We start from the raw sequence: 19,985 nt of genomic DNA, 5'->3' as shown, positions 1-19,985 counted from the left end.
GGCCCCCAACGTTCGGGCAAGGGTCTTCAAAGCGACTATCCTGGCTTCGCCCAACTGGCGCTGCGGAATGTACACATTTCCATGTATCCAAGCCCCTGAACCTTTGGGGAAAAATTGTATAAAAATTTGATTTGGGGAAGAAAATTTGAGCTCAAAGTGTCTGAGCTCGTTTGCGACTAGAGACGCCATACCGCGTTCTCCTGGTTTCGCGGTGCCTAGGGCATTAAAGACCACATGACCGGGGAGCCTAAGAGGCCAACATCCTTGAAACATTCGGGTCTCTTGCACCCCGACAATGTTCCATTTACCGGTTCCAATCAACGATCCAAGCTCGCTCCTTTTGTTTCTAAGGCCGTTAACGTTGAAGGTGGTTACCTTAACGTGATTGACGGACTGCTCCCTGGTGGCGGAGGAAGAGCTTGGTCTACGAGCCCGGTTTCGGTACGGTCTCGACATTCTGCTCCTCCATCTGCTGAAGCGCTGTTCTGCCACTAGCTTACCTACGAGCGCTTCAGCTGCACTAACAGAGTGGGTATAGAGATCAAAGCGTACATTCCTAGAGCACATGCTGGTAACTTTACTAACTTTGATCACACTAGCTCCCACTCTCGCATTCTCCAACTGCATCCAAAAGCTGCAAACACTATGATTGTCCGCTCCCCAAACACATGCTAAACCGAACTCACCAGAGGCAACTCCCCTTTTCAACGTTGCCAGTGTCAGACGTGTCATGCACACTCGTTCCGTTCTCCTGATGTCACTAGCATGGGCCTCACGGGGTGGTCTATCCACCCCAAGCATGGGGGGTCCAATCCCCCCATTCGAGGCCCTGGTAAATTCCCCCACCCCATGCAGTGCTTCGTTCCCCCTGCTTGGGGTGCTTCGCAAGGTAAATTCCCCCACCTCATGCAGTGACTCGTTCCCCCTGCTTGAGGCGCTTCGCAAGGTAAGAGCTGGCACACCTCATTGTTCCCGAGGTTCGTGCCTCCTGGGTACCATACTTGTTAGCCTTTGAGGTTCGTTCCTCTCAATAGGCCTTGTCCAAGTTTGTCTCTGGAGTTCATTCCTTCCAGTAAGAGCACGCAGGGTGCTTGTAGCACTCACTGAGCACAAGTTCGTCATCGCTTTGAGAGTATAGTTCGCTTTGAGAGTATAGTAAGCTTTGAGAGAATAGATAGCTTTGAGAATAGGAGAGTTTGAACGAATGAGCGCTAGAAAGGAAAAGCGTTTATATATATGATTGTACTTTTCATGTAGGGTCCCCTAAATACTCCCTCCCGCGGGGGCTGGGAGAGAGACCCCTCGGTTCACATCCCCCTGAGGTCCAAAGGGTGGGCACCACTAAGTTATTAAAGACGTTGCTGGCAGTCATGGTCTGAGATTTGAAATGAATTTCGCTGTGATTGATTTGTCATCTGATGTCAAGTGCAGTAATATGACTGTCGTCTCTGTACAAGTGCTAGATGTGTCGTGTCTAGTGCAATAGTTCTTAAAGTCGGTGTCTGCTGAAATGGTCTGTTTTGCAAGCGTAATCAAGGGCGATTACAATTCTTTCAAAGAGGGGGTATGTCACAAATTGAAGATGTGGCAGTGCCATCCGGACACACACACAACAGTTTGATGACGTGGCAAACAGTACAGACGTTTGCAAATGGCGCTGACAGGCTGTACGACGTGCTAACGTGACAGCTGTACTGACGCACGTGAAACGTGCTGATTGCTGACGTCGCAACTGTACGCAGTCCCGCTTTTCGCGCTGACTGTTGACGTGGCAGAATTGTATAGAATTTCGCAAATTGCACTAATGCTTTTAGCTGGCAGATTTTTGACAAATTGATTTTGGGGTTAATGCTTTTGAGTTTACCTGCTTTTAGGGCTTCGCTTTTGGCATCCCTTGGTAAGTTTATAAGGAGCCCAAGGGCCTCACTTCTCAAAACATCTAGATGCAGAGTCTGAGAGCTTAAGACCCGCAGGAGTTGTACTTTGCTCAAATATCGAAAGGCGCGTCAGTCTTTAGGGCCAATCTCTCTTGGCACACAACTACATCGGGCCGTGTCCACTCATTAATTGTGAAGTGTTTTAAGTGAATCTCTATTGTGTCGCAACAAAACCTAGACTTGGGATGCCCAAGTTTGTTACAAAGTCCATACAGGTTACCACATGGCACTGCTAGTGCATGGGCGTCCGTACAACTACCACGTCATCATCTTTCAAGTGATATTGAGGATACTGCTTTATTTTATTGTTCTTTGGGTCACCTAGGCCCCATCGAACGACGACCCATAAGTTGTACTAGGCCACTTGGCAAGACTTAATAAGTCGGTAAACTACTTAATAAGTCGGTAAACTACTTCTGCTGCTTCTACTTCTTGTGTTGTTGCTCCTTAGGGTTTAGGCCTCTCGATCGAGATCTACGAGTCGGCTAAGGTCTTCAATGGCTTGACAAGTCAATAGCTTGTGACAATGGTGGCCTATTCTTGAGAGAAGATGTACTTGATCGGCTCTCATGATGCATCTGACAACGGAGACGTGCTTGCGACCAAATGGGCAATGACAATTGAGATCGTTGGACTCGAGAGCCTTGAGTTGCAGCGGTTTGTCATTCGAGTTCTTTGCCAAACCGTGAGCTCCAATTGCTTGGAGTAACTTTGGAGTGTGTACAACCACATTGCCTCTAGGAAGAGAAATCGTCTTGGGATCCATAGGGCCGATAATTTAGTGTTTGTGGACGCTAACTTGCAGATGCTTTGCAAGGAACAGACAAAGAAGATAAATCCCATCGACCAATTAGCATTCAGAGGACAAGGCCTCTCACAAGCAGTCTGGACTCTTGTTCTCAGCCTTGATAACTTTGACTTTCATGAAATGGAGTTTCATATTCCGCCTTCTCATAAGCAAGCACTTTTGTGGTACGCCATTGTGAGCTCAAGTCTCAACCCCTCTCTAGTTAGGCTTTAGCCTTATTTTGCCTCTTAATCACTTGCCATTTTGAGCCCTTGGGGCATGTTCTATATTTGCCATAATGCCATCGATATTTTCTTGGAGTAACTTTGGAGTGTGTACAACCACATTGCCTCTAGGAAGAGAAATCGTCTTGGGATCCATAGGGCCGATAATTTAGTGTATGTGGACGCTAACTTGCAGATGCTTTGCAAGGAACAGACAAAGAAGATAAATCCCTTCGACCAATTAGCATTCAGAGGACAAGGCCTCTCACAAGCAGTATGGGCTCTTGTTCTCAGCCTTGATAACTTTGACTTTCACGATGTGGAGTTTCATATTCCGCCTTCTCATGAAGCAAGCACTTTTGTGGTACGCCATTGTGAGCTCAAGTCTCAACCCCTCTCTAGTTAGTCTTTAGCCTTATTTTGCCTCTTAATCACTTGCCATTTTGAGCCCTTGGGGCATGTACTATATTTGCCATAATGCCATCGAAATTTTCTTGGTGTGTTTTTCTAATAAGTGACTTTTGTTGGGTAGTCAGTAGGGCAAATTGGGTAAGTTAATATATAAGCAAACCCAAGTTACCACTCCACAGCAGAAGAGGCAGCAGGAGCTTCCCGCTCAACAGGTCCCTTCTCAGCAGTACCCTCCAGAGCCTAGCGTTTTGGAGCCAACAAGACCACCATCAGTAGCGTTTTGCTACATCAGCCTTGGCGTTGTCTCCCACAACGTCCGAGATTCAGCCCATCGCCATACAACCACTTGCCTGGCATTTTTCCCGCGACAGAATCAGCCCAGCCATAGCGTTTTTACTGACACTAGACAACCAGCAAGACTCAGCGTTTTATCAGCGTTTTTCAGCAGGGAATTCACTGCCAGATCCAGCGTTTTTCATTAGCCTTTGGCCTTGCAAAACGCAGCCATTGACAGGGTTTGATAGCAGAGAAGTTAGCCCATAAAAACGCAACCAAGTTTTGGCAACAGTGCAGCGTTTTCATCATCAACAGGACCCCGACAAGAACCATTCGTTTCCAGCCATGAAAACAGCAGGAAACCAGTCATTTTCAGCCATCAAGACAACCACGAAATTCAGCCAATAGAAGATCTCAGATTTCAGCCCAAGTCGCCGTCGTCGTCTTCGGCATAGTCCCATTGCATTAGCATTGTACACCTTTGTGCAATCAAAGTAGACCACTCTCGCCGACCAGAGTGGGGCCTTCAGAGGAGGGTTTTACAACCTCACGGGTGTCGTATCTCTTCTCTCTCCTTCTCTCAATCTCATTTACTTGCACGCACAGTGTCCACTCACTTTGTGTTGTGATCATAGCACTCTCCATAAGACGGAAAGCTCTCTCTTTCGCTAAGAACTAAAAGGAACCTTGAGCAATAAAGATCACTAATCTTGAGAAACTACAACATTCATTCCGCTGCACCTAACATAAAGAAACCGAGTTTCTTTATTAGAATGCCAGTATGTTCTAGATGTAGTTACTAAATACGTTGTTGGCAGTCATGGTCTGAGATTTGAAATGAATTTCGTTGTGATTGATTTGTCATGTGATGTCAAGTGCATTGATATGACTGTCGTCTCTGTACAAGTGCTAGATGTGTCGTGTCGAGTGTACTAGTTCTTAGAGTCGATGTCTGCTTAAATGATTTATGGCCTGTCTATTTTGCAAGCGTAATCCAGGGCGATTACAATTCTTTCAAGGAGGGGGTATGTCACAAATTGAAGATGTGGCAGCGCCATCCGGACACGCAGACAACAGTTTGATGGCGTGGCAAACAGTACAGACGTTCGCAAATAGCGCTGACAAGTTGTACGGCGCGCTAACGTGGCAGTTGTACTGACGCCCGTGAAACGCGCTAATTGCTGACGAGGCAGCCTGTACGGAGTCCCGCTTTTCGCACTGAGTGTTGACGTGGCAGAATTGTACAAAATTTCGCAAATTGCACTAATGCTCTTTGCTGGCAGATTTTTGACCAATTGATTTTGGGATTAATGCTTTTGAGTTTACCTGCTTTTAGGGCTCCGCCTTTGGCATCCCTTGTAAGTTTATGAGGAGCCCAAGGGCCTCACTTCTCAAAACATCTAGACGCAGAGTCTGAGAGCTTAAGACTGGTGGGAGTTGTACTTTGCTCAAATATCGAAAAGCGCGTCAATCTTTAGGGCCAATCTCTCTTGGCACACAACTACATCGGGCCGTGTCCACTCATTAATTGTGAAGTGTTTTAAGTGAATCTCTATCGTGTCGCGACAGAACCTAGACTTGGGATGCCCAAGTTTATTACAAAGTCCATACAAGTTACCACATGGCACTGCTAGTGCATGGGCGTCCGTACAACTACCACGTCGTCATCTTTCACGTGATGTTGAGGATACTTCTTTATTTTATTGTTCTTTGGGTCACCTAGGCCCCATCGAACGACGTCCCTTAAGTTGTACTAGGCCACGTGGCAACACTTAATAAGTCTTCTATTGTTGCTCCTTAGGGTTTAGGCCTCTCGATCCAGATCTGCGAGTCGGCTAAGGTCTTCAATGGCTTGACAAGTCAATAGCTTGTGACAGTGGTGGCCTATTCTTGAGGGAAGATGTACTTCATCGGCTCTCATGATGCATCTCACAATGGAGACGTGCTTGCGACCATATGGGCGACGACGATTGATATCATTGGACCCGAGAGCCTTGAGTTGCAGTGGTTTGTCATTCGAGTTCTTTGCCAAACCGTGAGCTCCAATTGCTTGGAGTAACTTTCGAGTGTGTACAACCACATTGCCTCTAGGAAGAGAAATCGTCTTGGGATCCAAAGGGCCGATAACTTAGTGTTTGTGGGCGCTAACTTGCAGATGCTTTGCAAGGAAGAGAAAAAGAAGATAAATCCCTTCGACCAATTAGCATTCAGAGGACAAGGCCTCTCACAAGCAGTATGGGCTCTTGTTCTGAGCCTTGATGACTTTGACTTTCACGATGTGGAGTTTCATATTCCGCCTTCTCGTGAAGCAAGCACTTTTGTGGTACGCCATTGTGAGCTCATGTCTCAACCCCTCTCTAGTTAGGCTTTAGCCTTATTTTGCCTCTTAATCACTTGCCATTTTGAGCCCTTGGGGCATGTACTATACTTGCCATAATGCCATCGATATTTTCTTGGCGTGTTTTTCTATTATGAGCCATGTTTCTTGTCTTTTTTGGTGCAATTCATTGCTCAAAGTGGTCTGAGCACTATGGTACATACGCATAGCTCCAAAAAATTGAGAAAAAATGGAAAAAAAAATGTCGTTTTGGGCCTCAACCCCATTCCCTAACTTTTGTCGTCTCAACCAGGCCCCGACCCCGTTCCCCGTACCGTGTTTCTATGATGGGCATGCCCAAGTGGTCTTGGGTTATGTGCAATCTCAAACAAGAAAAAAAAATTATGTGGTTCTTTTATATATAATGACCATTAAGACGCTGAATGCTCAAGATGAGTGCTCAATGCGCTTCATGAGAGAAATGTGCAATAGACTAGAGAGAAGAGAAAACGATACTTGTGAGTGAAAGTTATATCAGTGAAGGAGAGAGAGAGAGAGAGAGAGAGAGAGAGAGAGAGAGAGAGAAGACTTAACACCGATGGGAATGTGAGATACCTTTTAGCTTTGCTTTAAAGTTTAATCTTCATTGCCGAATCCCAATGAAAAATGACTATATCCCTCTCTCTAAGCCATGCAAGTGAGTGGCCAGCCCAAGACACACATTGGCTATGCAAGCATGTCAGTCTACCCATGTGCAACCTCTTATCATTTTCTGCCCTTGCACACAAGTACTTTACGTGCTCATAAAAAATCAAGAAGACACAAGCCGAACCATCAAGCATGGAGAGATAGATAAGCTACAAACCTGCAGCTTGGTGGCAAAGGGAGTGCCCTGAACACTGCGCTGAAGCTCCAGAACCATGCGAGGGTCTAGCTCAACGGCAATAACTCTCTTAGCAACTTCGAGAAGCTTGAGGGTGAGGTTACCAGTACCGGGACCAATTTCCACGACCACGTCGGTGCTCTTGAGGCCGGCCTTCTGCACGATGCTCTGCACCACAAGCGGGTTCTTAAGAATGTGCTGCCCCTTCGCCTTCTGAAATTGGATTCCCCCCACTCCTCCAGCGTGCCTTTGTGCGGCAGCTACCCTCGTTTTCTTTGCCTTCCCGCCCGCCATCGCGGTGCCTTCCCCACACAACCTGAACGCGACTGGAATTAAGGGCACGACAATCTGAAAGAAAATGGCAATTGGTCATGAAAAGCAAATGGGCAAGTGGGCAATTGCCCTTGGTCGTGGCAGCAAAACCCTGGTTAGTGTGAAATAGAAACATGCAAGTATGTTTGGACGTTTTTAAAAAAGTCGTAGAACAAGTTAGAATCTTGAAATGATGCGAGGTTTGTCGACGTGCAAGACTGCCAACTGGAGGTGCAAGCCATGGGGGACGCAAGGAAGGCATTTCAAAGGGTGAGGCGGTTCAAATGGCGAGGGGCAGCTGACGAAGTCCCTGGGCTCTCTCTGTGTCTTTCCAGGTCCTTCCCACCGATAGAAGCATCTCTCTCTCTCTCTCTCTCTCTCTCTCTCTCTCTCTCTCTCTCTCTCTCTCTCTCTCTCTCTCTCTCTCTCTCTCTCTCTAACACAGCAGCTCGCTCGTAACCCTAACACAGCAGCTCGCCGCTGCCTTCTCTGTCTCCCGTGGGCAAGGGGCTGCCCTATGGGAGGCCATGAGCCATAGCCCCGCCCCTAAAGCCTGCCGCGACACTACTTACAGCAACCGACTCGACTACTCACAGCAACCGACTCGACAGACTGAGTTCTCTCAGTGCATTCCTGCGACCTAAAGCCTGCCACGACTCCGACCCTGTGACCGTCGACCCTGCGACTCTACTCAGAGCAACAGATTCAACAGCCTACATACTGAGTTCTCAGTGCCTCAGCTGACAGCAATTCCCACGTTCTCAGTGCCTCAGCTGACAGCAGTTCCCACCCAGGAATGATGGTCAAAACTAGAGATTGCAAGAACAACGATGGCACATCCTCAACACCGAGAAAAACCCGCTCTTTCATGGCTACCCCCAAGGTAGACCCGCTTGACCACCTCCAAGCCCAAGTCAAGGAGTTGAAGAATGAGAACGACGAACTCAAACTGCGGCTTGCTGCCCTCGAAGAGCACCTCCAACTGCTCGAATCACAGAAGCTAGCGGACACTGACCGCATTCAAGCAAATGCCAAAGAAGCTGAGCGCACATTCACCCAGAATGTGGCTTCATTAGCCACCCAAATCCAAGCAAATGCTGCCACCATCCCCTTCAAAGTGGAGGAATGCCTACAAGAACGCCGTCATCGGGAAGGCCTTGCGTCGACTGTACGCATCAATGGATTGCCCTCCTCTTGGTGGGAGGAGAGTGATGACTTCCCTACTACCCTAACCAAGCTCAACAAGGCTATTGAGCCAGTCAAGTTTGACATTCCCACCATCGAATTCGTCGATCGCGATCCCCGCACCAACCAAGAAAGCCTTGTTTTCAAGACCAAAGAGGACCGCATGGCACTCTTAAAGCAAACACACCTTCTCAAGGGAACAACCATATGGATTAGCGAGGCTCTTACCCCACCCCAACTCAAGATAAAGAAGCAAGAGCTGCAGAAGGTACGAGATGCACGAGCCGCAGGTAAGTACGCTGTCTATCGTGGTGGCAGAGCCATCATCGAAAAGTTTCGGACACAGAAACCCACCCGCAATCCCTCTCCTCCCCCTTAGCCACCTCCTGCCCCCATAGGCAACATTTGTTGCAATTTTGTTGTATCACACCCCCTTAGCCGCTCTCCCCACATATCTATATGTATCACTGCGGACATTGTACCCTCTTAGATAGAGGAGCCTCTATTGTACACGTTTTCTTGGTCCCATAGGTCATATCTGACCTTCGAGGACGATAATGGAATCTCTCTCTCTCTCTCTCTCTCTCTCTCTCTCTCTCTCTCTCTCTCTCTCTCTCTCGCGACAGGTCGCAAGATTTTCCTTTCAAGGAAGGGGCTGGAGAGAGAATATCCGCCAGCATCTGATAAAGAAACCGAGTTTCTTTATTAGAATGCCAGTATGTTCTAGATGTAGTTACTAAATACGTTGCTGGCAGTCATGATCTGAGATTTGAAATGAATTTCGCTGTGATTGATTAGTCATGTGATGTCAAGTACAGTGATATGATTGTCGTCTCTGTACAAGTGCTAGATGTGTCGTGTCGAGTGTACTAGTTCTTAGAGTCGATGTCTACTGAAATGGTTTATGGCCTGTCTGTTTTGCAAGCGTAATCGAGGGCAATTACAATTCAATCAAGGAGGGGGTATGTCACAAATTGAAGTTGTGGCAGTGCCATTCGGACACACACACAACAGTTTGATGGCGTGGCAAACAGTACAGACGTTCGCAAATAGCGCTGACAAGTTGTACGGCGCGCTAACGTGGCAGTTGTACTGACGCCCGTGAAACGCGCTAATTGCTGACGAGGCAGCCTGTACGGAGTCCCGCTTTTCGCACTGAGTGTTGACGTGGCAGAATTGTACAAAATTTCGCAAATTGCACTAATGCTCTTTGCTGGCAGATTTTTGACCAATTGATTTTGGGATTAATGCTTTTGAGTTTACCTGCTTTTAGGGCTCCGCCTTTGGCATCCCTTGTAAGTTTATGAGGAGCCCAAGGGCCTCACTTCTCAAAACATCTAAACGCAGTCTGAGAGCTTAAGACCCGCAGGAGTTGTACTTTGCTCAAATATCGAAAAGCACGTCAATCTTTAGGGCCAATCTCTCTTGGCACACAACTACATCGGGCCGTGTCCACTCATTAATTGTGAAGTGTTTTAAGTGAATCTCTATTGTGTCGCAACAGAACCTAGACTCAGGATGCCCAAGTTTATTACAAAGTCCATACAGGTTACCACATGGCACTGCTAGTGCATGGGCGTCCATACAACTACCACGTCATCATCTTTCACGTGATGTTGACGATACTTCTTTATTTTATTGTTCTTTGGGTCACCTAGGCCCCATCGAACGACGTCCCATAAGTTGTACTAGGCCACTTGGCAAGACTTAATAAGTCGGTAAACTTCTTCTGCTGCTTCTACTTCTTCTATTGTTGCTCCTTAGGGTTTAGGCCTCTCGATCCAGATCTGCGAGTCGGCTAAGGTCTTCAATGGCTTGACAAGTCAATAGCTTGTGACAGTGGTGGCCTATTCTTGAGGGAAGATGTACTTCATCGGCTCTCATGATGCATCTCACAATGGAGACGTACTTGCGACCAAATGGGCGACGACGATTGAGATCATTGGACCCGAGAGCCTTGAGTTGCAGCGGTTTGTCATTCGAGTTCTTTGCCAAACCGTCAACTCCAATTGCTTGGAGTAACTTTGGAGTGTGTACAACCACATTGCCTCTAGGAAGAGAAATCGTCTTGGGATCCAAAGGGCCGATAACTTAGTGTTTGTGGGCGCTAACTTGCAGATGCTTTGCAAGGAACAGACAAAGAAGATAACTTCCTTCGACCAATTAGCATTCAGAGGACAAGGCCTCTCACAAGCAGTATGGGCTCTTGTACTCAACCTTGATGACTTTGACTTTCACAATGTGGAGTTTCATATTCCGCCTTCTCATGAAGCAAGCACTTTTGTGGTACGCCATTGTGAGCTCATGTCTCAACCCCTCTCTAGTTAGGCTTTAGTCTTATTTTGCCTCTTAATCACTTGCCATTGTGAGCCCTTGGGGCATGTAATATATTTGCCATCATGCCATCGATATTTTCTTGGTGTGTTTTTCTATTATGAGTCATGTTTCTTGTCTTTTTTGGTGCAATTCATTGCTCAAAGTGGTCTGAGCACTATAGTACATACGCACAGCTCAAAAAAATTGAGAAAAAATGGAAAAAAAAATGCCGTTTTGGACCTCAACCCCATTCCCTAACTTTTGTCGTCTCAACCAGGCCCCGACCCCGTTCCCCGTACCGTGTTTCTATGATGGGCATGCCCAAGTGGTCTTGGGTTATGTGCAATCTCAAACAAGAAACAAAAAATTGTGGTTCTTAACCTTTTATCATTTTCTGCCCTTGGACACAAGTACTTTACGTGCTCATAAAAAATCAAGAACACACAAGCCGAACCACCAAGCATGGAGAGATAGATAAGCTACAAACCTGCAGCTTGGTGGCAAAGGGCGTGCCCTGAACACGGCGCTGAAGCTCCAGAACCATGCGAGGGTCTAGCTCAACAGCAATAACTCTCTTAGCAACTTCGAGAAGCTTGAGGGTGAGGTTACCAGTACCGGGACCAATTTCGAGGACCACATCGGTGCTCTTGAGGCCGGCCTTCTGCACGATGCTCTGCACCACAAGCGGGTTCTTAAGAATATGCTGCCCCTTCGCCTTCTGAAATTGGACTCCCCCCACTCCTCCAGCGTGCCTTTGTGCCGCAGTTTTCTTTGCCTTCCCGCCCGCCATCGCGGTGCCTTCCCCACACAATCTGAACGCGACTGGAATTATGGTAGAGGAGATATTCAAAGCACTGCTCAAACAGGGTCGCTATAGGCCCTTCTGTATGTGGCAATTAAAAAAACTAGGTTATGGGCTCCATTTTCCCCTCTTTTTTCCAGTTTTTTTATTTATAGTGTTACAATTTTTGGTACCAATAAAGCTACAATATCCACCCCTGCCACGTGCCAAGGATAAGCCCTTTCTGATCCTAAAGTTGTCCAATCACCAAGCGTTGCTCTTCAGTGAGAATGGGTCAAAAAGTCTTTTCCAAAACGCGACTTCGTCACGTACAACATGGCTTATCACCAATTGAAGAACTGGTGATGCTCTGTATGAGCTCTCCGTCAGTCTAGATGTGAGCTACACACGCATCGTTTTTTGTGGGGAATTTCCTGCAGTTTGGAGCGGGCAGGAAAGGCGCCCCCTATTTCACATTCGTCATCATCTCCAAACAGCTTCAAAGGCATCATGGCCATCTCCAACGGACTTGCACAGGCTCTCAGGCGGCGAGCTTTTCCTGGATGTAGCATTTGTAATATGTTGCATTCCTTGCTTTTGTAATATGTTTTTGTTTTTGTATTCCTTGCTTCTGTAATATGTTGCAGAAGACGTGAGGACTGTTTTCTGTGCTACAAAATGTAGAGGACGTTGCACGCAAGTAAGTTGAGCTTCACCTGCGAGATCCCTCTACCCGCATACTTGCATGGCAGGCGTTATTCCCATCGAGGTTAAACACACTCAGCTCTTCGTTAGAGGCAGATTTGTCGACTCCATCTCGGGTAAGATTCTCTCTCTCTCTCTCTCTCTCTCTCTCTCTCTCTCTCTCTCTCTCTCTCTCTCTCTCTCACACACACACACACACACACACACACACACACACACACACACACACACACCGTTCTTCATACTCTGCGCACAATGTCTGATGTTGGTGGCTTTACATGGCAGAGGTGGAAAGTACTCTGAGGATGGTTCTTGTTGTTGCAGATGAGAGGCTAAACGACATAGTTGAAGTGCTTATTACGTTGCTCCAGAAGTTCTGCATAGATCCTATAGTATCGAAGCGGAGAGCATTGGAGTAATTACGTACATATTACTATGTGGCATCCGCCCATTTTGGGCACGTACAGAATCTGGTATCTTTAGATTTGTTTTGAAGTATGAGCCAAGTTTCGATGAAGCACCATGGCCCATCTTGTCACCTGAAGCAAGGGACTTTGTGAAGAGGCTTCTCACGACAGATCACCACAAAAGAATGACAGCTCCTCAAGCCCTGAGTAAGTCATTGTGTATCCAAGTATGCAGGACTTCAGGCCACTGGTTGTAAATTTATGAATGCTTTCTTGAAGGGCTTAGGTGTCTAAGTAAGTGTGTTTGTTGTTTTCTATTTGTCAACACATCCGTGGATACGTGGATACCAACAAGTTCCTCTAGACATACTGATTTTCAAAATGGTGAAAACGGAGATCTAAAGTGTTGATGGTGTCGCTACTTTGGTCTTTTTCAGGTGAGATAGCTTCACTGCAATGGTTCTCACTCAGCAATCATGACTACTGCTCACTTAGCTATGTTTCAATACGTCAATTAAAGTTTGTAAGTCACATGAATTTGGCGCTTGTTTGGTCTCGATTCATATATGTTTGTTTTGTATGTCACATACTTGCAAAAAGGTGTTTGATGTCTGCATTGTTTGACTACATTTGTTTACTCACCGCTAACAAATTAAAAGAGAGGAAAAATTAACTCTATGAAGGTAAGAGCAGTTAGGGTAGGTACACTTGTGGTTTCAAGATATTACAAAACATGGCATTGTTGTGGATATAAAGGGAAAAGTTGTAAAAAGAAGGCATTCCTAACAAAAAGTAGGGTGGGATAAGCAAGATCTGATGTTTTTGTTGATTCACAAATTGTCACACTGAGAGGCTTATTGCAATTTATGTCGAGATCTTCATAGTTTCTCCAAGCACAACTTCCTTGCCAATGCTTGATATGGTTGATCTTGGTGGAGAGACTTGATGAGGACACCTTTAAGTGAACCATTCTCCCAAAGTATCGACCGCAACCGCTTCTCAAAGAGTTGTTGTTGTATCTCCCAGTCCTTTCTAGTTAGCTTAGCCTTGGCTGCATATGCTGTCCGTTGACAGCGCTCCTCTTTCCCAGCAAGAGATTGTAGCCGCTTCTTATCCTTTTCTACTTTTCGCTCTTCTCTTGCTTTGCTGATCTCCTCTTTTTTTGCATTCTTTGCTTTCATGCTTTCAACATACTGAGATGATGTGATGATCAAACTGTTTGTGTAATCCACAAAGGCTTCTCTTGGTGCTCGCCTTACACATACTTCTGTCATAGGCACTCTCAAGAGATTAATTATTCTGTTCTGCTCATATGATGGTTGTGTGCATGAGGATGGATTCATGTTTTCTTGCTGAAAATTCAATAATGCTAGATTGTTTGCTCCATTTGTATGTTCAATTGTCCCTTGCATGTTGTTGCAGCCTTCTTTTCTTTGTGTGCTTTCTTGTCCTTGGCCTTCTGATGGGAATTGTAGTGAAAAACTATCATCATTTATGGGATCATCAAAGCTGAAAAGTTCTTCTCGTGAAAGATTTAATATGATGTCTTCGCTTTCAACATCATCCACAGTAGGAATCTGAACCTCATTATTAGCTGCCATGGCCTTCAAAGCATCAACTGCCTCACCTTCCATAGTTGGCAATTCACCTTCAATAGAAGGTAAAGTATTTGCTACGATTGAAGTTGATGTTAAATTCTCTGGAATGTTTGAAGTTGGAGTGTTAGGCAGTTGAGACTCATCACCCACCTCATTGATGTTCTCCTCGATTATTTCAATGTGATTGCATGGCATACCTTCAAATGTCACTGCATTAGCATCATGTGGCCATATTCCTGTGGCCCTAAATCCCGCCTTGATGTTCTCTGCTGTAAATGATAATGTCAAAGCTTTGGATGCAATTGTGGCAAGTTCACCTTTACTGGCCTGAGAGCTTGTTGTCTTTTGTTGCCATATAGCTCGCTCCTTATGAAAGTTGGCCTTTAGAGACTTGAAGACTGACACATCTAAAGGTTGTAACTTATGAGACGTATGTGCAGGTAAAGTAACAATGTCAATACCTAAGTCATAAGCCTTGGCAACCACCTCCAAGGACACATGGCTTCCGTGTCCATCCAAAATCAGCAAATGTCTATGCTCAAATCCCATATGTTCATTGATTGACTTTATTAAGTGATCCAACCATGCTTGAAATAGCTCTCCCGTCATCCATGCCTTCCGTTGCATTGCCATTGTTGCACCTGGTTCACAATGTTGAATGTAATTGCTTCCTATTTTGCTGCCTTTGAAAATGTAGTATGATGGGATTGATTGTCCAGCAGCATTTACACAGCACAAAACAGTCATCCATTCTCTTGAATTGCATGTAATACCATAAACTGACTTTGTTCCCTTTCTTGCAAGTAATTTGATTCCTTTGTCTCTTGAACCTTGAAACCCTGTCTCATCCGCATTCCAAATGTGTGATGGTGGATATTTATTCGCATCATAAAGCTTTTTAAGGTTATCATGTAGTGTCTTCACAATCTCAGGTCGAAACTTTGTGGCTCTTGTTTGTTCTAACCCTTCTGAAATTCGGAAAACTAACTCAGGATGTCGCTTTCGAAAACCTTGCCACCAGCTTTTTCTTGGAATTCCATTACTGAAAAGTGTGTGCCTCGTTTGACACATTTCTGCAACCTTTAACTTCACATCGATTATAGATACACCGTGTCATGAATCGCACTTGAAAAATATCCACTATAGCAAAGCTTTTTCTTCTTCTAAATTGAGCATGGTCTCAGGTCCTCGTCGTTTCTTGCACGTTCTTCCCTCTTCCCAGCTTGCTATAGCGGATTTGCTTATGCCAAATTGAACAGAACATTTCTGCAAAGAAAGGCCCTCTTCACGAGCTGTCAAAGCCTTGGCCATGTCCTCTTCTGTCCATGATAATGTACTGCGCTACACTGGTTTCTTTGCCTTTTTACTTGCTTTGTCTTCATTGACTATGGGAGGCTCCTAGGTTTGTGTGTCTGGCTTTGAAGTCACTTATTTGCAAAATCTGACTCTGGTTTGAATTGCAAGTGGAGCGCTTGATTTAGAAACCTTGCTGTAGCTTCTTTATTTCCTGTTTTTCAAGCCGACTTTGGAGGAGGGAGAGATGCTTGGACATTGGTTTTTTTTTTGTGGTTTTGCCTGTTGTAGTCTTTCTGGTTCTCATCCCTCTTTTCACCATAGTCTACATAGACAAGAAGACCTGTCTTAATTATTACAAAAAATTGCTAAAGATGCTGTTTGGAAAGAAAACAAAAAGAATCTGTCTGCAATTTACCTCTTAGTCCTCAAATCTCTATAGAAGCTTCTCGTACTCCTTAATTGAAAACTTTTTCTTGGGCACCGGAGGAGGAAGTTCTTCAGGGCTTGTTGGTCTTTTTTGTAGCAGTGGTGGAGGTTGGGTCTTTGGGGTTACAAACTCAGCTTGCTTTCTAGGCACTAAGCACATGAATGGGGGTTTCACGTGGACACGACCACAGCAACAAACTCGTCCGCCATTGCGATGGAGCAGCATGGATGTGCATAGTAGGTTTGCAAGTCCTGGGTGCCTCTCAAGCAAGCATTTCTTGCACTCACATGGAGCTGTCCAGGCCATCAAGGCACATTTTGTATTGGACTTTAAATCTGAAGGTGATTATAATCTCTCAAAGAAAAGAGAGTAGTGCCTGATAAAATCTGCAGAAAAGAGGGTAGTGCCTAATAGGATGTTTTGCAGTGTTGATGAAGGATGGGTTTGGTAGTGTATTTGAGAGTGAGCTGGGGTTGATCTGTAGTGTTGAAAAATGGTGTGATTAAGTGCTGCTGATTAACGTTGCTGTTAATCCATGCTCTACGCATTCTAATGTATTTATCAAATCTATGTTTATCTTAATAAAATCTGAGCCGTTCAAGTGCCTTTAATCTGGATGAATCCGACAGGCTGTTTGCCATTGGTGGAATTTGGAATTTGGTTTGAATCTGCATTCAATGTGTGTACATGCTTGAAATAATGAGATAAGAGGATCAAGTCTTAAGACGGAGGTAGTCTAGTTTAGAGTATGGTATTCATGATTGCTGATTTGCTTTTACCTCGTTAATGTGCAGGGGGGCGCTATTACATGGGAGATGAGGCGCCATATTTGGAGAGAGAGTGCGTTGGATAGGAGTAAAGGCCACGTCCAGTTCTTTGCTGATGGCCACGCTTTCTTTCCAACCTTTAATTTGGTTCTAAAAAGTGTTGTGCTTGGGCCCCGCTTAAATCTCTTTTTTGGCCTTAAACTGAAACCCATCCAACAACTGGCTCCCTTACCCTAAGGGCACGACAATCTGAAAGAAAATGGCAATTGGTCATGAAAAGAAAATGGGCAAGTGGGCAATTGCCCTTGGTCGTGGTAGCAAAACCCTGGTTAGTGTGAAATAGAAACATGCAAGTATGTCTGGACGTTTTTAAAAAAGTCGAAGAACAAGTTAGAATCTTGAAATGATGCGAGGTTTTTCGACGTGCAAGACTGCCAACTGGCGGTGCAAGCCATGGGGGACGCAAGGAAGGCATTTCAAAGGGTGAGGCGGTTCAAATGGCGAGGGGCAGCTGGCGAAGTCCCTGGGCTCTCTCTGTGTCTTTCCAGGTCCTCCCCACCGACAGAAGCATCTGGATGTCTCTCTCTCTCTCTCTCGTTGTTTTGTGGCGGTGGAGTGGTGGATATCAAAGAGCCTGAGGGGAAGACTCTCTCTCTCTCTCTCTCTCTCTCTCTCTCTCTGTGACACACACACACACACACACCGAATAGGGAGGTTTCTATGAGGAGCCTGGTTCCAGCCTCTCTCTCTGTCCCTCTACAGTTCCTGCACATTTGTAGTGTGTCGTACAGTGTTGAAGGCGTGCACAATGCATCTATTGCTTTTGTAGTCCGGTTGTCGGCAGAGCGAGTAGAGGCAGAAGGAGGGAGGGAAGAAGAGTAGGGCGACAGTGTTGCGTGGGGGGATGTGCTCGAGGGAGGACGACAGAGGTGCGTGGGGGGAGCAGGCACATGGGGCAGCTGTGCTCGAGGGAGGACAACAGAGGCATGTGTTCTCCCTATGTCTGTGTCGCGTGAGCATGAGCGCAGAGGAGATGGCAGCAGGAGTCGCGTGGGGGTGGGGTGGGGGGTGGGGGGGGTAATTCGTAGGGTCTCTCTCTCTCTCTCTCTCTCTCTCTCTCTCTCTCTCTCTCTCTCGCGACAGGTCGCAAGATTTTCCTTTCAAGGGAGGGGGTGGAGAGAGAATATCCGCTAGCATCTGATAAAGAAACCGAGTTTCTTTATTAGAATGCCAGTATAATTAAGTCTCCCCAATCTCAGAAAAATAAAAATTCTTTCAAAACATATTAAGTGCATAAGTGAAAGGTGAGTGTAGGAAATGTAAAGACAAATGAAGGTGGAAAGTCAAAAGACCTTTTGTGTCCATATAAATAGGTGTTTCTCTACTCTTTCATTTTTCTTTTAGCGCTTTCTTATAATTTCTCTTTAGCGTCTCTCTCTCTCTCTCTCTCTCTCTCTCTCTCTCTCTCTCTCTCTCTCTCAATGTTGTATTCATCTTTCTTAGGTAATATTGTTGCAAATATATGTGCTTCGTCATTGCTTGTCATTACGTGCTATAGATTAACACATCGTTTTTCTTGTTTTTGAGTGGAATCTTTGAACTAGGAGCATCTTTTAATTCTTTAATACCTTTTAATTTTTTTGAAGCCATTAGGAATACCTTTGATGTAGACCATAGATTTTTATGCAAATAGCAGGCAAGGTCGAGTGTATATAAGTTCCTCATTAAAAGTAAAATCCATTCTTCCTTAATTTCCAAAGTCTCTCTCTCTCTCTCTCTCTCTCTCTCTCTCTCTCTCTCTCTCTCTCCACAAGGTGTCATAAAAACTAATATCTAATTCTCCCAAATGATTTTCTCATGTTAAACTGATCATTTAATATGGGGAAGTATCGGGGGAGTAAAAGATAGAATATTGGTAAGGTTGCCAGACCGATCTCTGCAGGGATCCAAAGGAGAGAAAATAGGGATCCAAAGGGGGGCAGTCTGCAAAAGAGCAATGTGCTTCAATGGGGCTTAAAAGACCTAAGGTTCAGGTCCGTTAAGACTTCCATAGGCTAAAGTTCCAAAAATTATCTCAATTGTCCAAAGGTCAAAGTAGGGAAAATTGGATGGTCATGAGTAGACTAAGAAGTCTTCCCACATCCCTAGGAAGGAGGGGGCGAGCCCTTTTAGTAGGGGATGAGAGAGAAACACACACACACACACACACACACACACACACACACTCCAAAGCTCCCCCTTTACACAAAGGGAATACTGGACACATGCCACGCTCCTAAGCCAGTTGCCCCCGAGCTCCCCCCAAATCCTATTGGATGGCCATAGAGGTGGACCAATGAGAATTAGGCTAGAGTAAAGTTAGTCTAATGAATTTAAAAAATGTTTGATAAAAGAACCAATAGAAATTAAGCTCCCTAGAAGACTATTGGACAGTCTACCAAGGGGTCCAATGAGCATCCAATAGCCCAATGGCTTGCTTGATTCCTATTTGCCAGAAAACTAAGAGGTCCAATGAGAGTTTAATTGAATTATTTACTTACCTAAAGCTCTCACAAAAGGGGAAAGGGAGACACTTGTCAAAAGGCTATCAATTATACTTCTAATTTGTGATTGGCTAAGCTTTACATGAGCCAATGGGAGGCCAGCATGAGCAATTAGCAAGAGGGGTCCACCAAGAAGAGAGAGAGGGCTGCATTTTACTCTAACATAATGCTATACACACACTGTTACCATATACATGTGGTAGTGAGATGTGTGAACACACTAGGACCGCCGGGGCATTTTTTCCCTCTTTAGGAGGTTTTTTCCCCCGTGCATTGTATATACGGCCATCACTCTAGGGCTATCTATCTTTCCATTGCACACTAAGTAACACATTCTCTATTGTGTGCCTTGAGCTTCCTTCGTCTTCTCCAAGCTGTGTGCGTTTCTTTGCAACCCTAATTCCAACAATTGGTATCAGAGCAGGTTACGTCCTCCCGGGCTTAGTCGCCAGCTGCTCCAGCACACGCCTGCTCACTTTCTTCGATTTCAGTGAGCTTTGGCGAGCGTTCGCAGGTTGACAAATATTTTGGGTAAGTTCGAAGATCTTGGTCTGCTCAGAATTTTGATTTGAGCTCATTTCGGCCTCCGTTTCCACTGCAGGCAGTACTGCACAGGCTATTTCGTCATTTTGTGCAGGTTTTTTGTCACTGCCGTTTTCTGCATAACAAGTGCCTTATAGTCTTCTACGGTTTGTGCTATATAGCACAGGTTGTTCCCGCTCTGTTTCTCCTATTTTCGGGCAGTTTTCACATCAGGTGCAGCATTTACCATGGCTGACAACAACAACACAGATGTGTTCAAGATGTTTGCTG

The 19,985-nt window shown here is 45.5% G+C and overlaps 2 protein-coding genes across 3 annotated transcripts in view; both read right to left on the bottom strand.

Moving 5' to 3' along the window:
- Positions 1-11,531, bottom strand: part of DIM1A (Ribosomal RNA adenine dimethylase family protein) — a 53,447-nt gene extending 41,916 nt beyond the window's left edge. Inside the window, exons 1-2 of one of the 2 annotated variants that reach the window (XM_086514632.1) lie at positions 11,136-11,531; positions 6,818-7,183 (exon numbers count right to left, since the gene is read on the bottom strand). In XM_086514632.1, coding sequence (XP_086370758.1) covers positions 6,818-7,183; positions 11,136-11,438 — 669 coding nt within the window. In that variant the 5' untranslated portion in view covers positions 11,439-11,531. The remainder of the gene's footprint in view (positions 1-6,817; positions 7,184-11,135) is intronic. The other variant, XM_086514633.1, reaches the window with a different exon arrangement.
- Positions 11,532-13,936: 2,405 nt separating this feature from the next.
- On the bottom strand, positions 13,937-15,210 carry LOC147456055 (MFS-type transporter clz9-like). Its single transcript, XM_086513799.1, has 2 exons — positions 14,125-15,210; positions 13,937-14,023 (listed from the first exon to the last, which is right to left on the bottom strand). Exons 1-2 carry the CDS (start codon positions 15,208-15,210, stop codon positions 13,937-13,939), a joined length of 1,173 nt encoding a protein of 390 aa, XP_086369925.1.
- Between the last annotated feature and the right edge of the window lie 4,775 nt (positions 15,211-19,985).

This window comes from Adiantum capillus-veneris, chromosome 6 (assembly GCF_014529385.1).
Source record: "Adiantum capillus-veneris isolate H3 chromosome 6, ASM1452938v2, whole genome shotgun sequence".
Lineage (NCBI taxonomy): Eukaryota > Viridiplantae > Streptophyta > Polypodiopsida > Polypodiales > Pteridaceae > Adiantum > Adiantum capillus-veneris.
The sequence above is the reverse complement of the archived record's forward strand: the minus strand, read 5'-3'. Positions and strand labels throughout refer to the sequence as shown.

What these genes read in the sequence shown, in the direction of transcription:
- LOC147456055 (XM_086513799.1), bottom strand. Translation starts at nt 15,210, where the DNA reads ATGTGTCAAACGAGGCACACACTTTTCAGTAATGGAATTCCAAGAAAA. An exon ending in CCATGGCAGCTAATAATGAG is followed by an intron (nt 14,024 to 14,124) that starts GTTCAGATTCCT and finishes AAATGATGATAG; the next exon opens with TTTTTCACTACAATTCCCAT.